Source organism: Scomber scombrus, chromosome 16 (assembly GCF_963691925.1).
Source record: "Scomber scombrus chromosome 16, fScoSco1.1, whole genome shotgun sequence".
NCBI lineage: Eukaryota > Metazoa > Chordata > Actinopteri > Scombriformes > Scombridae > Scomber > Scomber scombrus.
Genome location: NC_084985.1, coordinates 28,709,594 through 28,725,958, shown reverse-complemented (window position 1 = coordinate 28,725,958; position 16,365 = coordinate 28,709,594). Strand labels below are relative to the sequence as shown.

The window sequence follows — 16,365 nt, the reverse complement described above, 5'->3', positions numbered from 1 at the left end:
AGACTGTGACAAGCGTTTGGCTCCCCGTTGGGGAATTGAACCCCGGTCTTCCGTGTGGCAGGCGGAGATACTGTCCACTACACGATCACGGCCATCAAACTGTTTGTGAATTTATCAAACTTTTTAAACTATTTCATTTTTTATTTATTCACACAACACCACACCAGGCTGTTTCATGACCATTCATAACTGACTGTGGGATATTTATTCTTCTGCACATGCAGTCCATTCCAATCTATGCTTGTGTCTTCATTCCTCCTTCTTACTTTCACTAAACTTTCTGAATTTCCTCACATTGCACCAATCACCAATCATCATGTGAATTCTCCATTCCCAGTCTGACAGCTCTCCTAACACGCCTGACTGAAGTGAAGACAATTATCACCTTCATTTCAGACAGTCTCAAGGGGAACAGCCTTTGAAAACCTCCTCAGTTTTAATTATAAGGAGCTTCTAAGCTTTATGACTAAAGCCCTTTTTACTATTTATATCACTCTGCTAACAATTAAACACCTGAAATATGTGCCTTTCACAGGTGCGGCCCGAAAAAACAAAAACTCTGATGATGCCACTTGCGCATTGTGCAGACATCACAGTTTATCTGCACTAATGGCAGAGAAGAACTGTGTGAAACTTAAATACTTTCAGAAAATAAATGTCACCACAGCAGTGCGGGTGGCTAAATTTAGTCTTAAAAACCTGTATTATTTCAACTGATATTGTTCTTACCTTTTTTATACAGTAGTTGAATTACCAAAAGTAAATTGATAGGCAGAGATTGTGAAGCAGGGTTGTATTCTGGCACTGGTTGGTTTCCTGGTCTCTGGGAGAAATGTGAAGTTGCCATGTAGTATGCTGTGTGTTACTGGTTGATACTCAAAGGCAACATGATAAATACAAAATGCAAAAAGAGAGGGGGAGTGGAAGAGACAGGTATGGGGGTCAGCTCATCTTTGATCCTGGTAATCCAGGCCTGGAGCCATGGTGTTATGGGAAACTGGGATTCATGACAGCACTTTTTGTTTCTCTAGGTAAGCCTCTGATGAGCACTGTTGGTTTTTGTACATTCCATTTGACACTTTTTTGTTTATCTATTGCTGAAAGTAAAAATGAAGAATACATTCCAGATCATTTCAGAACCAGTAAGGATAATAGCTGCAAGGACATGCTCAGAGGAGGGCAGAAAATGTTTGATCAAAGTCACACTGGTTCCTGTTGCTGACAGAAGCATCTGGAGAGCATTGAGGGCATGCTATTGGAGACAGTATGTAAACCTAATGCTACCCTTGCGGCCAGCAGCAGCTCCATGCACACAGCAGATTGCAGGGGCACACTCATGATGTGCTCAGTCGTGAGGCATTGATCATAAAATATCACTGCAATCATGAAGTTGCAATCAAAGATCAATCATCACAGTACAGTACAGAGAAAGCCATAAATGTGACAGAATACGTTTTTTGGGTGTCTGAGCTATTCCTGAGTGATTAAGATAACCTTCACTGGTTACCTGTTAGTTAACTGATTTTAAGACTTAATATACTGTTTTTAAAAGCTTTGCATGGTCAGAATCCTGCTCATTTCTGCAATCTGCTTATTCCCTAGAAGCCTGATCACTCACCCCTGTGGTGGCAATAAGATGTAGCATCTTACAATCAGCAGTACTCTTTAAAAATTAAAACAACATAAATTATCCATATAATGAGTTTAAACATAGTTGTACGGATGTGTGGAAAATAAATAAATAATAATAAAATAAATATTTTTTGAGGAAAAATATGTCGGGGAAACTCCTCCTCAGGAGCTGTGTCCACCCATTCAAGCAATAATGGCAAGCAACAGCAAGCAGAAAAGAATGTTGGATTTTTTTTTTTCAAGTAGCGTGAATGTTTCACAAAAGCTAATTTTATTAATAGTAATGTCACCAAAGCACGCCTCACTTACTCTAAAATAATAATAATAATAATTATACTAATAAAAATTAGGGCTGCAACTAACGATTATTTTAATAATCAATTAAATCAGTCGATTACAATATTTCAAATTGACAATGTAAAAAAGTGCACAAACAAACTGGTTAAGTTATATTAAATTATAAATAATAATTTAAAAAACACAACTAAATGTTAATGTCCGATAGCTTTAACAAAAAAACATACACATGTATGCTACACAAAAAGAGGAATTTTCTGTTGTTTAAAGGGACCTGAGCTGTCAGAACAGTAAGTAAAAGATACATAATAAAGAAAAATGTAAATCACAAAACGGTTAACAGGATTTGTTTCAACATTCAGTGGTGGTTCTAGTATATACATAAAATAAAGTTATATTATTTATCACAAACTATAAGATATCAGTAATAAGAAACATATTTCACACAAATAGAGCACATAAATCAATATTACCCTTTCGCAGTGTCAACCAAGAATAAAGTCTAAACCAGTTCATCTTGGTGGTGTACAGACTGGTCTGATATTATTCTTAATGATTTCACACACAACCCAGAAAAAAACCCACAATGTGTCTGAAACTACATATAAACAGTATGAAATGTGGTTTATTTTGTAGTGGCCAGTTATACTTTTTCCATCAGTAGGCTACCATACATATTATGTGTGCTTGCTGCTCTCCTCATCTCCTACTGCTGACTGTTAGATCACAGCAGGTAGAAGCTGATAGTTCACGAACTAGAATGAGGGAGCACACTGCAACAAGGTTAATTGATCCAAACGGTGACATTATATCACTGACTTTATGTGCAAAAGCGATAGAAAAACAATCGTTTTTTTGTGTGCGTGCATGTGTGCAAGATGCCGCACACGCTTTCTAGTTTTATGTTGTGTGAACTGCTCTTACTCTTTAGAAGATTTCGGTCGAACCATTTTTTCCGCCTCTGCCATGATACTAGCTCTGTTTGCACGTGAAGTAAAGCACTCTGCAACATAGCAAGTGACGCATTAATCGTGCAACACAACAAATCGATAATGAAATTCGCTGCCAAACAATCGATTTTTATCGATTCAATTGATTCGTTGTTGCAGCCCTAATGATGATAATAATAATTAAAGCTGCAAGCAGCGATGACCGGGCACAAAACCTTGACAAGCAAGACACCACAGACAGCTGGGATATTATCGTTCATACATCCCGGATTTTTCCAGGATCGCAAAGGCAATCTATGAGTTTTTCCAAAATAAGCCAGTGAAAGCCCAGATTCCAACATGTGGGAAAACCACCAAACGCCCACAGCTGCCTTCCCGAGAGCCTGTTGACTGGACCCCTCAACATCAGGAAGCCTTAGAGCAACTGGTCACTCTCCTTCTAACCCCACCTGTTTTAGCATACCCTGATTTCAACCTACCTTTCATACTGCATACAGACGCCTCAGACCAGGGCCTGGGGGCTGTCCTCTATCAGCGCCAGAATGGAAAGCTGAGAGTCATTGGCTATGGCTCGAGGACTTTGACACTGGCTGAACGTAACTACCACCTGCACAGTAGAAAACTGGAGTTCCTCGCATTGAAATGGGCTGTGTGTGAAAAGTTCAGGGACTACCTGTACTACGCTCCCCATTTCACTGTGTACACAGACAACAACCCCCTGACCTATATCATGAGTACAGCAAAGCTCAACGCTGTTGTTCATCGGTGGGTGGGAGAACTCTCAGATTTCCGGTTCGACATCAGGTACAGGCCTGGAAAATCAAATGTGGATGCAGACACAGTGTCTCGCCTCCCCTTGGACATGGAAAAATATGAGGTGGTTTGTACAGAGGAGCTTTCGAACGAGGCAGTGCGTGCTACATGGGATGGGAGTCAGGCAGCAGAACGGAAGGATGTGGCCTGGGTTGCAGCACTTAACATGTGTTCCCCGGATCCTCCCCCGCAACCTCCTTGTCTTGTTAAGGCTCAAAGAGAGGATCAAGCAATAGGCAAGATTATTGAGTTGAAGGAGTCAAACACAAAACTGACAGATGACATACGCCAAACTGTAAGTGGAGCCACCCGAAAGCTGCTGCATGAGTGGAGTAAGTTGCAACTTGAAGACGGCCTCCTCTACAGAAGGACGAACCAGCAAAAGCAGTTAGTCCTCCCTCTGAAACACAGGCCGATAGCTCTGAAGTACCTACACAATGAAATGGGTCATGTAGGCACAGGAAGAGTGCTCCTTCTTGCTCGGAAAAGATTTTACTGGCCATTTATGGCTAAAGAAATTGAAGACTATGTCACCCGAAAATGTCCCTGTATCAGGTCTAAGAAACCCACGACACACTCAAGCTCCTATGGGCAGCATCACATCTAACTTCCCTTTAAAGCTTGTGTATATTGACTACTTGCATCTGGAAACCAGTTGTGGGGGATATGAATAAATTCTAGTAGTGATTGATCATTTCACTAGATTTGCCCAGGCATACCCCACGAAGAACAAGAGAGGGAAAACAGCTACTGAGCGCATCTTCAATGATTTCATACCCCGGTTTGGATATCCATCCAAACTACATCATGACCAGGGTCGTGAATTTGAGAACAAACTCTTTCAATCATTACAGCTGCTGTCAGGGGTTGGCCACTCGCGGACGCCGCCCTACTACCCACAAGGCAACCCAGCTGAGCGGTTGAACCGCACCATCCTCCAGATGTTAAGAACATTGACTGGTAGTGAGAAACTGCGGTGGAAGGATCACCTCCCGTATGTTATACACGCATACATCTGTACCAGACATGAATCAACCGTCTACTCACCGTTTTTCCTCCTCTACGGCCGTCACCCACATCTCCCAGTCAACTTGCTGTTTGGATTGGTTGGAGAAAGGGAACCATACTCACCTAGAGGATTTGCAGAGAAATGGGCTAAAAGGATGTCAGAAGCCTACCGCATTGCCGACGAGAATAGCAAAAAGTCCCGTGCAAGGGGAAAGGTGACATATGACAAGAAGGCAAGAGGAGTACTGCACTGAACCTAAGTGAACGTAGAGGGCCGGGAACATTAAGGGCATACTGGGAGAAGACTATATACATAGTCGAACGGCAACTTGCTGAGAACCCAGTGTACATTGTCTGCCCTGAAACTGGAGACAAACAGAAAAGCAGGACACTGCACCGCAATCTCCTGTTGCAGGTGAACGACTTACCTGTCGATGTCACTCCACCTGACACCAGACCTATCCCTGAGAAGAAAACACATAACAGACGAAACCAAGAGAGAATGACAGACAATCAAAGACAAGCAGACACTAGTGATGACAGTGAAAATGATTCAGATGATGATTATGGCTCGGGATACTAGTTAAAGAGACCGACCGAAAGGACAGAGAAAAGACAGGTTACCTACCAGGAGCAACTCACCATGTATCCAGAGATTCGGGGTTCAGAACCAGCACCTGTAAGGAGAGAAAGTCATACTGTACCTGAACACTTACCAAATCCTACTGAGAAGAGACACGATGCTGATGAAAACCTACTTCTACTCACTGGACCTGTAGAAGGGGAGGAAAACAATGGACACCAAGACTCTGATTCAGAGTGCACAGAGCTGCACATTTTTTGCGGGTGATGTCCGATAAAGTTTGCACACGTTTTTACACACGCAGACCTTTAGTAAATCAAGCCCTAAGTATCTTGCCCAAGATGCCTGGAATCGAACTGCCAATCCTCCAATTGGTGTACGAACGCTCCTGAGCCAAAGCCGCCCCATTTTTTCCACCCGTGTTAATATTTTTGGTTTTACTAACAGCACTGACTTTGTCACAAATACTCTCCCATGTGTTGGTTGTTCTGGTAATATTTGTTTTTGTTTCATTTTGCACTTGCAGGCTTTCTGCTCCCCCAAACTCTCCATTAAGACACGTAAAACCCTCATTTAAATACTGCTGTCTGCACCCTGTTGCACATGTTTTCATTTACACGGTTATTCTTAGTAGATCACCCTTTAAAACGCACGAAAACTAAACACACAATCTATTGCACTGTGCACGCAATTTAGTACCCACTATTTGGGGTCTTAGTAAATCAGGCCCAATATGTTTGTTAGACCTAAAGGACACACACAATACATTTGTGAAACACTGAAAGAATGTGTGAATGTATGCCGCAGTATAAGTTGAATAAGGAGTTTTTGAACCGTAAATCATGTACATGTAAAGTGTCAGCATATAAATAGAGACCTGGAAGTGTGCAGAATATGTCTCCTGATTGTGACCAAACATTGCAGATGTCATGAACACCAATTGAGAGAATTGAGGTCAGATCATACTGTGAGCCAGATCATGTCAAGATCTGGTCTGGTCACTTGGATCCGATTCTGAATACGTGCATTCTGCCTGAATGTAGACCAGATATAGATCACATGTTACTAGGTGGAGATGCGGTCGTCTTTCAAGCTTTTTTTTTCATAAAAAAGAGAAAAGTTTGCAAATAGGACAGTTTGTTGCTGTTGTTGTTTTTTCCTTGTTTCATAGGCAGTAACTCAAAATAAAACTAAAAAAAGACTAAAATTGTGCAAGACAAAAGAATAATACTTCAATATTACTCAATATTGCTACTACTGTACTACTATCATTTGAATAGTATGTCTATAGTCATGGAGGAACCACACTCCATTTAAGATAATATTGATAATATAATATTTTAAATAAGTAAACACCTATTTTACTCTTATTTCTGTACCAAAAAGTAAAAACTACATCAGAGCATTCTTCAAAACTTCCAAGCAGCCTCTGTAGCTGCAGATGATTCTGTTGGGCACCACTGATAATGCCTTTCTTACCAGGTTGGAGGCTCCTCGCACTGTCTCTGGGTTGAGCATGACAATCTCAGTGGTCACATGACCCTCCACAGCCTCTGTCATCTGCTCCACCGTGCAGTTGATAGACGGGTCCTTGATCTTAAACCAGTTGTCTGCGTACCAGCCGATAAGGAACCACACATGCTTCTTCCCATACAGCTTCTCTTTATATACCTGCAGAGGGACAGTAGGGAGACGAATTTGGCACATGAACAGTTACTGTATGGAAGAACATGTTAAAGTGTATGTGGATCAATGACATGACGCTACTATTTTTGTTTCCATGTGGTTTAGTCAACTTTAACGATATTAAAATGTGTAAATAAACGTATGAATAACTTGCTCACATTCTTTTATTGTGGACTGAGTATAACATTTCTATTTTTAATCCATTTTGAGAGAATATATTAGCAAAAATGTCTAAGTGGTGTAACCATAAAAACTTGAACCAAAAAATTACACTTACTTAAATCTACCCTTACCTTTGTTACATTTTTACACTTTTTTTTTGTTTAGGTTAAAATGCTATTAATAAGGTAATGGCACTCTAAAATGTTAGAGATCCACCAGGCATAGAAACTCATCATTATTCCATTCTCATAATATTCTGTGAAAACTCGCGACCTGCCTGTTGTCCCCTTCCGCATTACGTAATCGAAATGCAAGAAAGGTAAGAGTCGCTTTAAAAAATGCTCAAATTCGTAATAAAACACCATATCAATTAGTTTGGCATGGTCTTACATTATCAATCTTTCATATTAAATAAAGGTTAATGGAATACAATGGTTCTAAATATTAAAAATTATTTGGGGAATCATGTCAAGTCACGTGAACCACATGAAGTGTCTCAAAGTGTAACCACCATTTAAAAGGCCATTGTGTTAAAATTGTGAAGAAGGCCAAATAACATTAAGTGATTTTACTACTGCCTGACAAGGCTAGAAGCACTTAACAATTACTCATGAACTGATGCTTTTTGGACTTAGTCAGGTTTGCTCAGTTTATATGTCCCATGGTGTAACCCTAGAAAAACATAGTTAATTCATAAGAATTCATTAAAATGAATATTAACTTTAAGAATTACATTTCAATTATTGAGACCAAAGCCTTGTGCTTACACGGGTGTCAAATTCGATTTTAAAATGAAATGTCAAAATCATATAACTGCTTGAATCATCTGAGTCCTATTAAAATCCTTCCTGTTAGAGGACCATTTTGTCAAATATCAGTAGTTTATGATGCTAATAAAAGATGTATCATAACAAAGACCATTTAATTGGCATCAAAGGAACTGCATTCAACTGGTTTAAATCCTATTTATTAGATAGATTTCCGTTTGTACATGTTAATGATAAATCAGAAAAACTGAGGTTATTTTGCTTGGCCCCAAACACCTTAGAAACACATTATCTAATGACATAACTATTGGAGTTATATTTGGTCAGGATCTCTTCCCACATAAAACACATTTCAAGGACTGCCTTTTTTCATCTGCATAATATTACAAAAATCATGCACATTCTGACTCAAAATGATGCTGAAAAACTAGTTCACGCATTTGTTACATCTAGACTGGATTATTGTAATTCATTATTATCAGGCTGTCCTAACAAGTCTATAAAGACTCTCCAGCTGGTCCAGAATGCAGCTGCACACTTTCTGACAAAAACTAGAAAGAGAGATCACATTACTCCTATTTTGGCTTCACTGCATTGGCTTCCTGTAAAATCTAGAATAGAATTCAAAATCCTTCTCCTCACTTTCAAAGCTCTCAATGATCAGGCTCCATCATAGAGCTTATAGTACCTTATGTACCTACCAGAACACTGTGCTCCCAGCATGCAGGTCTACTTGTGGTTCCTAGTATCTCTAAAAGTAGAATGGGAGGCAGAGCCTTCAGTTATCAGGCTCCTCTCCTGTGGAACCATCTCCCAGATTCGGTCCGGAGGGCAGACACCCTCTCTACGTTTAAGAGTAGGCTTAAAACTTTCCTTTTTGATAAAGCTTATAGTTAAGGCTGACCAGGCCTGTCCTGGACCAGCTCCTAGTTTATGCTGCTATAGGCTTAGACTGCCGGGGGACTCCCATGATGCACTGAGCTCCTTTCTCTACTCTTCTCCTCCCTCTCTCTCTATCCATCCATTAACATTAATGTACTATTAATGCAGTCACTAACCTAAACTTCTTCCCCGGAGTTGTCTGTGCTTTCTTGTCTCACAGGTAATCTGGGCCTGTAGACATCGGGATGACAGATTCCAGTCCGGGACCTACTAGCTTCTCTCTCCTATCCTTTTGGCGCTTTTCCATTATACAGTTCTAGCACTACTCGGCTCGACTCGGTTTGGTACCAGGCACGTCGTTTGCCATTACTTCATAGTACCTCCTCAACGTGGGCGGGGTCGTCATAGCATGGCTGAGCGAAACTTTGTTTTATACGCAACACAAACACATAAATAAATGGAGGACATCGAGGCAGTGGTGTACTTGCTGCTGGGTCTGTGGCTTTTTGCCACAAACAAAGCAAGAGAAGAGAAACAAATCGCTGTAACGCTGTTGCCAGTATTTTAAAATGCTGGGTTTGATTTTTGTATCGGACGGCTCATGACTCTTCCAGGGACGACACTCTGACCAATCAGTGGCCGGCAGTCTGTTGACGTCACATTTTAGTATCGGCTCGGCTCGCTTGGAACCTCTGCAGAGCAGGTATTAAAAAAGTACCAGGTACCAGGTACTATCCCTAGTGGAAACGCAAAAACCGAGTCGAGTAGTACTAAAACATCTTTTTCTTGCCACTGTTGCCAAGTGCTTGCTCATGTGGGAATGAATGAATCTTTAAATTAAAGAGTACGGTCTAGACCTACTCAATGTGTAAAGTGCCTTGAGATGACTTTTGTTGTGATTTGGCACTATATAAATAAAGATTGATTGATGATTGAAAAAAACTACTTTTGAACATGTACAGTAGCTAAAATACATAAAAATCCAATAATTCATTTAAATGGGAAATGTTACTCTAACATAACATCTGTGAGATATAATTATTTACATTTCTGCTATTAATATAAACAAAACTAAAACAATCAAAACAACTAAATAAAAAGGATTTTCTCCTTTAGATGCCATCTTCAAACAAGGAAAAAGTGGCTCATCACTGATCATGAACTAAAAAGTGGAATTAATGTAATCCACTTTGGCAATGCGACAAATTTTACATCATTGGCCCCAACTTATTTTGAAAAATAGTTGTTTTTAGGATATATCCTGCTTAATATTGACAAAACACTAACCCAATTTAAATGAAGGAATATTCCGGATTTTTTCCTTTTTATTGTTTAAAAATGAAGTAATTATTTTTTATGAACGCACTTAAATACTCTGTAGGTGATTAAAATATATTAAAATATAATAATATATATATTTAAAATATTTATCATTCTTTTTTGGTTACAACATGGGACATTTTCAGGAGCACAAAATGTAAATTTTACAAACCTGATGCTGCTTTTAAAACTAACTTCTAAGACATTTTTGAATTTCTCATCTTTCCAACCCTTATAGAGGGTGTATGACAGAGATTAGTATTTTGAGACAGTTGAGGAATACTTGTAGTACAAATTTTAGTGCGCGCTCTCTCTGGACCAGTACATTTCCGACCTGTCAGTAGTTTGATTTTGTTATTTTAGAAAAAGTAATAGATATCTGAAATGCTACATCAATCAATCAATCAATCAATCAATCAATCAATCAATCAATCAATTTGTATAGCGCCAAATCACAACAAAGTCATCTCAAGGCACTTTAAACATAGAGCAGGTTCTAAACCGTACTCTTCAGGTTCTAATTTTAAAGAGACCCAACATTCCCACATGAGCAAGCACTTGGCGACAGTGGCAAGAAAAATTAGGAAAACAGGAAATAACCTCAGGCAGAACCAGGCTTAAAGTGGGAGAACATCTGCCTCGACCGGTTGGGGTAGAGAGGAGAGAGAGGAAGAATAGGAGAGAGAGAGAAGCACATTGAAAATAAACATTGAAGTTAAAAGCTCCGGGGCAGGAATCTATCATCCGGACGTCTACAGGCCCAGATTACCTGTGAGACGAGAAAGCACAGACAACTCCGGGGAAGAAGTGTAGGTTACTGAATGCATTAATAGTACATGAATTTTAATGGATATAGATGGATGGATAGAGAGAAAGAAAGAAGAAAAGAGTAGAGAGAGGAGCTCAGTGCATCATGGGAGTCCCCCAGCAGTCTAAGCCTATACCAGCATAAACTAGGAGCTGGTCCAGGACAAGCCTGGCCGGCCCTAATTATAAGCTTTATCAAAAAGGAAAGTTTTAAGCCTACTCTTAAACATAGAGAGGGTGTCTGCCCTCCGGACCGAATCTGGAAGATGGTTCCACAGGAGAGGAGCCTGATAGTCTTTACACTGGCTCCCAGTCAGCTATAGAATAGATTTTAAAGTTATGCTACTGGTCTACAATCACTGAATGGTTTAGGTCCAGAATACATGAATGACATGTTAGTAGAATATAAACCCAGTAGAGCTCTGAGATCTACTGACTCAGGTCAGATAGTGGAGCCCAGAGTTCAGACTAAACATGGTGAAGCAGCTTTTAGCTGTTATGCTGCACACAACTGGAACAAACTACCAGCAGAACTGAAATCAGCCCCAACTGCACTGTAAATTGTGATTTTGTCTGTTTGTTATCTTAACATATTATTCTATGTCATTAGGACACACGATTACTGAGGTTGTTATAATAACATGAAATTATTAGTTAAAAACGTCTCAACTACAAAATAAATGCCAATTTGAAAATCCAGGCCCAACTGAATTAGAAATGTAAGTCAACTTGACTTTGGAGATAAAAACGCCTGCGTCATCACGCTTTTCTTGAAATGCATTGTGGGAATGCAGCTGCGAGCAGGTGAACATGTGCTCCTTTCCTCCCTTCCTCCATTTTGGACGCAAGTTGGAGGGCATCGTCGACTGCATGTTTCTTCGGAGGTAAAACTTTCACTCGGTGAATTCAGGATTTATTCCGACGACACAGACAGAGCGGTGGGGGAGAAAACGATTCGACAAGTATTTGGTGAGTTTTCTTTTGTTTTTCTGTCGAGTTTATGTGGTTTAACAAGGTGATATGCTTTTAAAGCTAACTTTTAGCTAACTTAGTCTTTGATAAGTGCATGGGAGAAACTTGAATTCAACAGGTTCACTGTTGTAGTTTTCGGTTTGATAAGGGATATAAGTGTGAGGATAATTATACTTTTGGCGTTTGGTGAGTTTGCTCGGTATTTATACTTAAAAGTAAAACTATAGGAGGCAACGGCCATGAAAATTGGACCCTTTTGAGGTTGCTGCCTCTGTTCATAGGGGATGTTGTTCCTGAAAATGATGATGCATGGGCTGTAATTCTGGAACTTAAAGACATTGTGGAACTTTTGGCATCCTCCAGTTTTACAGATGAAAGCTTGTGTTATCTTGATGCCAAAATAAGTGAGCACAGAAAACTATTACTGACTGTGTTTCCAGGACTGCAACTGAAACCTAAACATCATTTTATTGAACACTACACTCATTTGATCCGCTGCTTTGGACCACTGGTAGAGTTCTGGACGTTACGATTCGAAGCGAAACATAGTTTCTTCAAAAAAGTGGTTCGTGATGTCAATAATTTCAAAAACATTCTATTGACTCTGTCCCTCAGACATGAACTTATGTTGGCATACTACCTGGACACGCCCAACCTGTTTAAACCAACAGTGGAATTAAAAGGAGTATCAAATATTTCCCTGGACATTCTGGCCCCCTCTGTCAAACAAGTGATTGAGAAGAAATGTAGAACTCTGAGCAGTGTATCTCTGGCCACAACCGCATACATTCACGGGACAAGATACACCAAGGGAATGTTCTTGTCAGTTGGAAGCACAAGTGGCCTTCCTGATTTTTGTAAGATTATACATGTGTTGCTTGTATGCAACAAGCTATTTTTTCTTCTGGAACCTTTCTCAGCTTGGTATCTGGAGCACCTACGATGTTACGAAGTCTGCAAGAGAGACCCTACTCAACTGACGGTAGCCGAACCTGAAGACCTGAACCACTACATCCCATTGTCAGCATACACCGTGCACGGCCGACTTCTGGTTTCACCGAAGGCATTTCCTGTACATTAAGGTATTGTTTTTTTAAGCTCTTAAGCCCCCCACTTTTGCACACATGGTTTTCAGTTTGTTAAAAATGTCACTTGTATTTTTTTCACAGTTAAAGTTTGGAGCATCAGCTCATAGCTTCTGTCGTGTGTGTGTGTGTTGTCAGACGTCAACGACAGAGTACAAGACGGTTCAAGTCTGCAAGAGAGACCCTGCTCAACTGACGGTAGCTGAACCACTTACATCCCCGTTGTCAGCATACACTGTGCAAGGCTGACTCGTGGTTTCAGGGATTTCTTGTACATTAAGGTATTGTTGTTGTTTTTTTTAAAGCTCTTAAGCCCCCCACTTTTGCACACATGTTTTTCAGTTTGTTAAAAATGTAATTTCTATTTTTTTCAAAGTTAAAGTTTGGAGCATCAGCTCATAGCTTCTGTCGTGTGTGTGTTTCAGTCAGACGTCAACAACAGAGTACAAGACGGTGCTAGTTCATCCTGTCCAAGATCAACTCCATCGAGCTGAAGAAAACCAGCAGTCACAAGTCCACTTAAGATCTGTCTGCTTGTGTAGGCCTCTCTCAGGTTGGTTAGAACACACACCACTCATTAACACACTTACGCACACAAACTCAAGCTTCCAAATATCCTCAGACTTATTCACAGATGTTTCTGCTGAGCCACCACATAGGCAGATAAAGGTATGTTATAGTAGTTTATTACAATTCAGTAATTAGCCCTTTGGCCCCACTTCATCGTCCATCCTTTAAACCAGTGGTTCTCAAACCTTTTTACATCAGTGACCCCTAAATCAATCACAAAGTAGACCATGGGACCCCCACTGGACAAAACCTTGAAAACACTTTTCACCAGAAATACACTTTTTTTTTCTGAGACTGAATTTACAAACTTTTTTGTACATTCAAAATAGGCATGAATGGCAAGCATTTTTGGAAATATTGTAGAGAAATTTCTTGAAAAAAGAAGAAAATCTAGAAAAGTGGAGAGAATTAGGTTATTTTTTTGAAGAGGATATTTGCACATCCATGTCTTGTGTTGCAGGTGCAGAGTTTAATGTGGCTTGCAGTCTGAAAGAAAAGGCCGCCCTCTGCTTCTTGCTTGGCATCACCATTTAATGGTGGCTGACGTTTCGTTTTGTGACTTGAAACGTCAGTGATTCATTAAATGGGGATGCCAAGCAAGAAGCAGAGTGTGAGTCTTTTCTTTTGTAGAGAATTAGGCTATTATAAAATAAAAGTTTAAAAAAAATCAAGGAAAAAAGTTTTTTTTTTTAAATCAAGAATAAGTGGTAAGATTTAAGAAAACAATATTTTTCTTTAGGGCAAACTTTATCCCCAAAAAAGTAAAATAAAATATATATCTAGAAAAGCTTTTAAAATATCTAGAAATAGTGGCAAGTTTTTCAGTGAAAGTTATGGCCAAAAAATGATTTAAAATTTCCCTCATTGGACAAAAATGTCCGTCGTGGGGCCAAAGTGATATTCATGGAATGATATACACCTGAGGCACACTGCCTACCTGACCAGTACCCCTTTTAATTTCAGTGCACATATTAACAAGTATGAGTTCAGAATGATACTTCAATGCACAAATAAATAACAGACACTTCAAAGACCTGATCATATTTTGAATTCTATTAATGTGACCACACTCAAACTAATTGTGGAATTATGTAATTTCTGTGGATTTTATTTTCATTTCAGTTTCATCATGCTGCTGCGCATCATCTTGAGCGAAAATGACATAAGAAAGGTTACCATTGACACCTTGCCGGAGACTGTTCATGACTTCTGCTCAATCCTGAAGACCAAACTGGGACTGGAGGGCGACCTTGTGATTCAGTATCAGGACCCCGAGTTCGACAATGAACTGTGCAATTTAAGTAGCATGTCGGAGCTTCATAAAGATAAAGCAACTTTGAAAGTGCACACCAAGTCTTCTGAATAAAACACAGACTCAACTCTAGACACGGCAAGCCTGTCATCATCTTCCCTCGAGGATAGCCCCCATGGTACCCAAACTCGTCAGCTGCCTCAACCATTCGTCATTCCTGCTTTTTCTTTTGATGTTGAGTTGAAACTGAGGCAAGGGAATGATGCCTTCCATAGAGATGGGAGCCTTCTTGACATTTCAAAAGACATGAAATCGGACATCTTAGACAAGTTAGCAGAAGCCATATATGCTCACAATCCCTACCCATCACGTGAGGACTATGATCATGTGGCCCAAGCTCTCATCAACAAGCATCCTTGTCTGAAGGAACCAGGGTCTGTTGGTGGGTGGTATTGCTGGAAGTTTAGTTTAAAGTTCAAAATGGGAAATTTCCGGCAGAAAATGCGAGTGGCTGGTTGCTCCGAGCTCAGAGTGAACGCACGTACCTCTGGATCAACAAGTTCAAAAAGACTAAAGAGGGCCAGAAAGTCAGAAGTGAACTTCCTGCCAGATTTTCCAGAAGGGAAAGCCCAAAGTGACCTTGAGACAGAGAGATCTACCATGGTCAGCGAGATGAAGAAAAGAAAGGTTGATTGGAACCAAATTGGTGAGATGATGAGTAACACGTTCCCCTTACGGAGGAAAGAAATTGTTGAGGATGAACCCCTTGTGGAACAAGTGAAAGACAGGTGGCCAGCCTTGTTTGCTGAACGGCAGGTAAAGTGCTGTTTGAGTCAAATGAAATGTTGCTCCTAAAGAGATAGTTTGGATTAATCAAAGTCTGATTCTAAGACATATTTATCCTAGTCATTGTATTGCATACAGTATTGGGGGATCTCCCATCAGAAAAGGCTGGGTTTTTTTTTTGTTTTTTTTATGATGGACCTTTCTAAACACTTTTTGTTGGTGGTGCTTGTCTCTGCTTCTCCAAACTGAGTTTATTTAAGTCTACAGAGATAGTTTTGATTATTTGAAGTGGGTTTGTATTAAGTATTTATTCATTGTCAGTGTAGTAGCTACAGTAGATGCTAGTTAGCATACCCCCCAAAGTGTCCAGTTTCAGTATTAATTAAAAGCATACTCTGACTGTTTTTTGTTTTGTTTTTTATCCACAGATTGAAGCAGAATTTGCTCGCCTTACATCTGTTGATCTGAAGGGCTCCTTCTTTGCTGGGCTGGACCAGTATCTGGCAAGATTCCTTGAGCTGTACACAGCAAAAAGTGGCATAGTGGGCCTGAACAGGTTGATGAGATGTCTCAATGATGATGTAAGTGTTAAATTATATTTTCCTCATCCATGTCTCCCACATTTGTTGTTAGCATCTTTCACACCATATTTGTGATGGTACTGCAGATCAGGAAGGATCCTGATATACAGTACAGATACAAATGTTTTAAGTTTCTGCCCATACAGCTGGTAGACTCAGTCATGAGCAGAGTTGAGCTGTCAGTCATGACATTAAAACCTGCTTTTTGTTGC

The 16,365-nt window shown here is 39.9% G+C and overlaps 1 protein-coding gene and 1 long non-coding RNA gene across 3 annotated transcripts in view; one reads left to right on the top strand and one right to left on the bottom strand.

Moving 5' to 3' along the window:
- Positions 1-16,365, bottom strand: part of gabbr1b (gamma-aminobutyric acid (GABA) B receptor, 1b) — a 117,233-nt gene that overhangs the window by 58,780 nt on the left and 42,088 nt on the right. Inside the window, exon 6 of the mRNA XM_062435621.1 lies at positions 6,763-6,954. Within this exon, the coding sequence (XP_062291605.1) occupies positions 6,763-6,954 (192 nt within the window). The remainder of the gene's footprint in view (positions 1-6,762; positions 6,955-16,365) is intronic.
- Positions 11,747-16,098, top strand: LOC133996080 (uncharacterized). Of its 2 annotated transcripts, XR_009927188.1 has the most exons (6): positions 11,747-11,876; positions 12,800-12,961; positions 13,103-13,245; positions 13,390-13,517; positions 14,657-15,602; positions 16,001-16,097. It is a non-coding gene; the product is annotated as an uncharacterized LOC133996080 (long non-coding RNA). The 2 variants fall into 2 exon arrangements; XR_009927187.1 differs by lacking the exon at positions 11,747-11,876 and having other exon boundaries at positions 12,128-12,961; positions 16,001-16,098.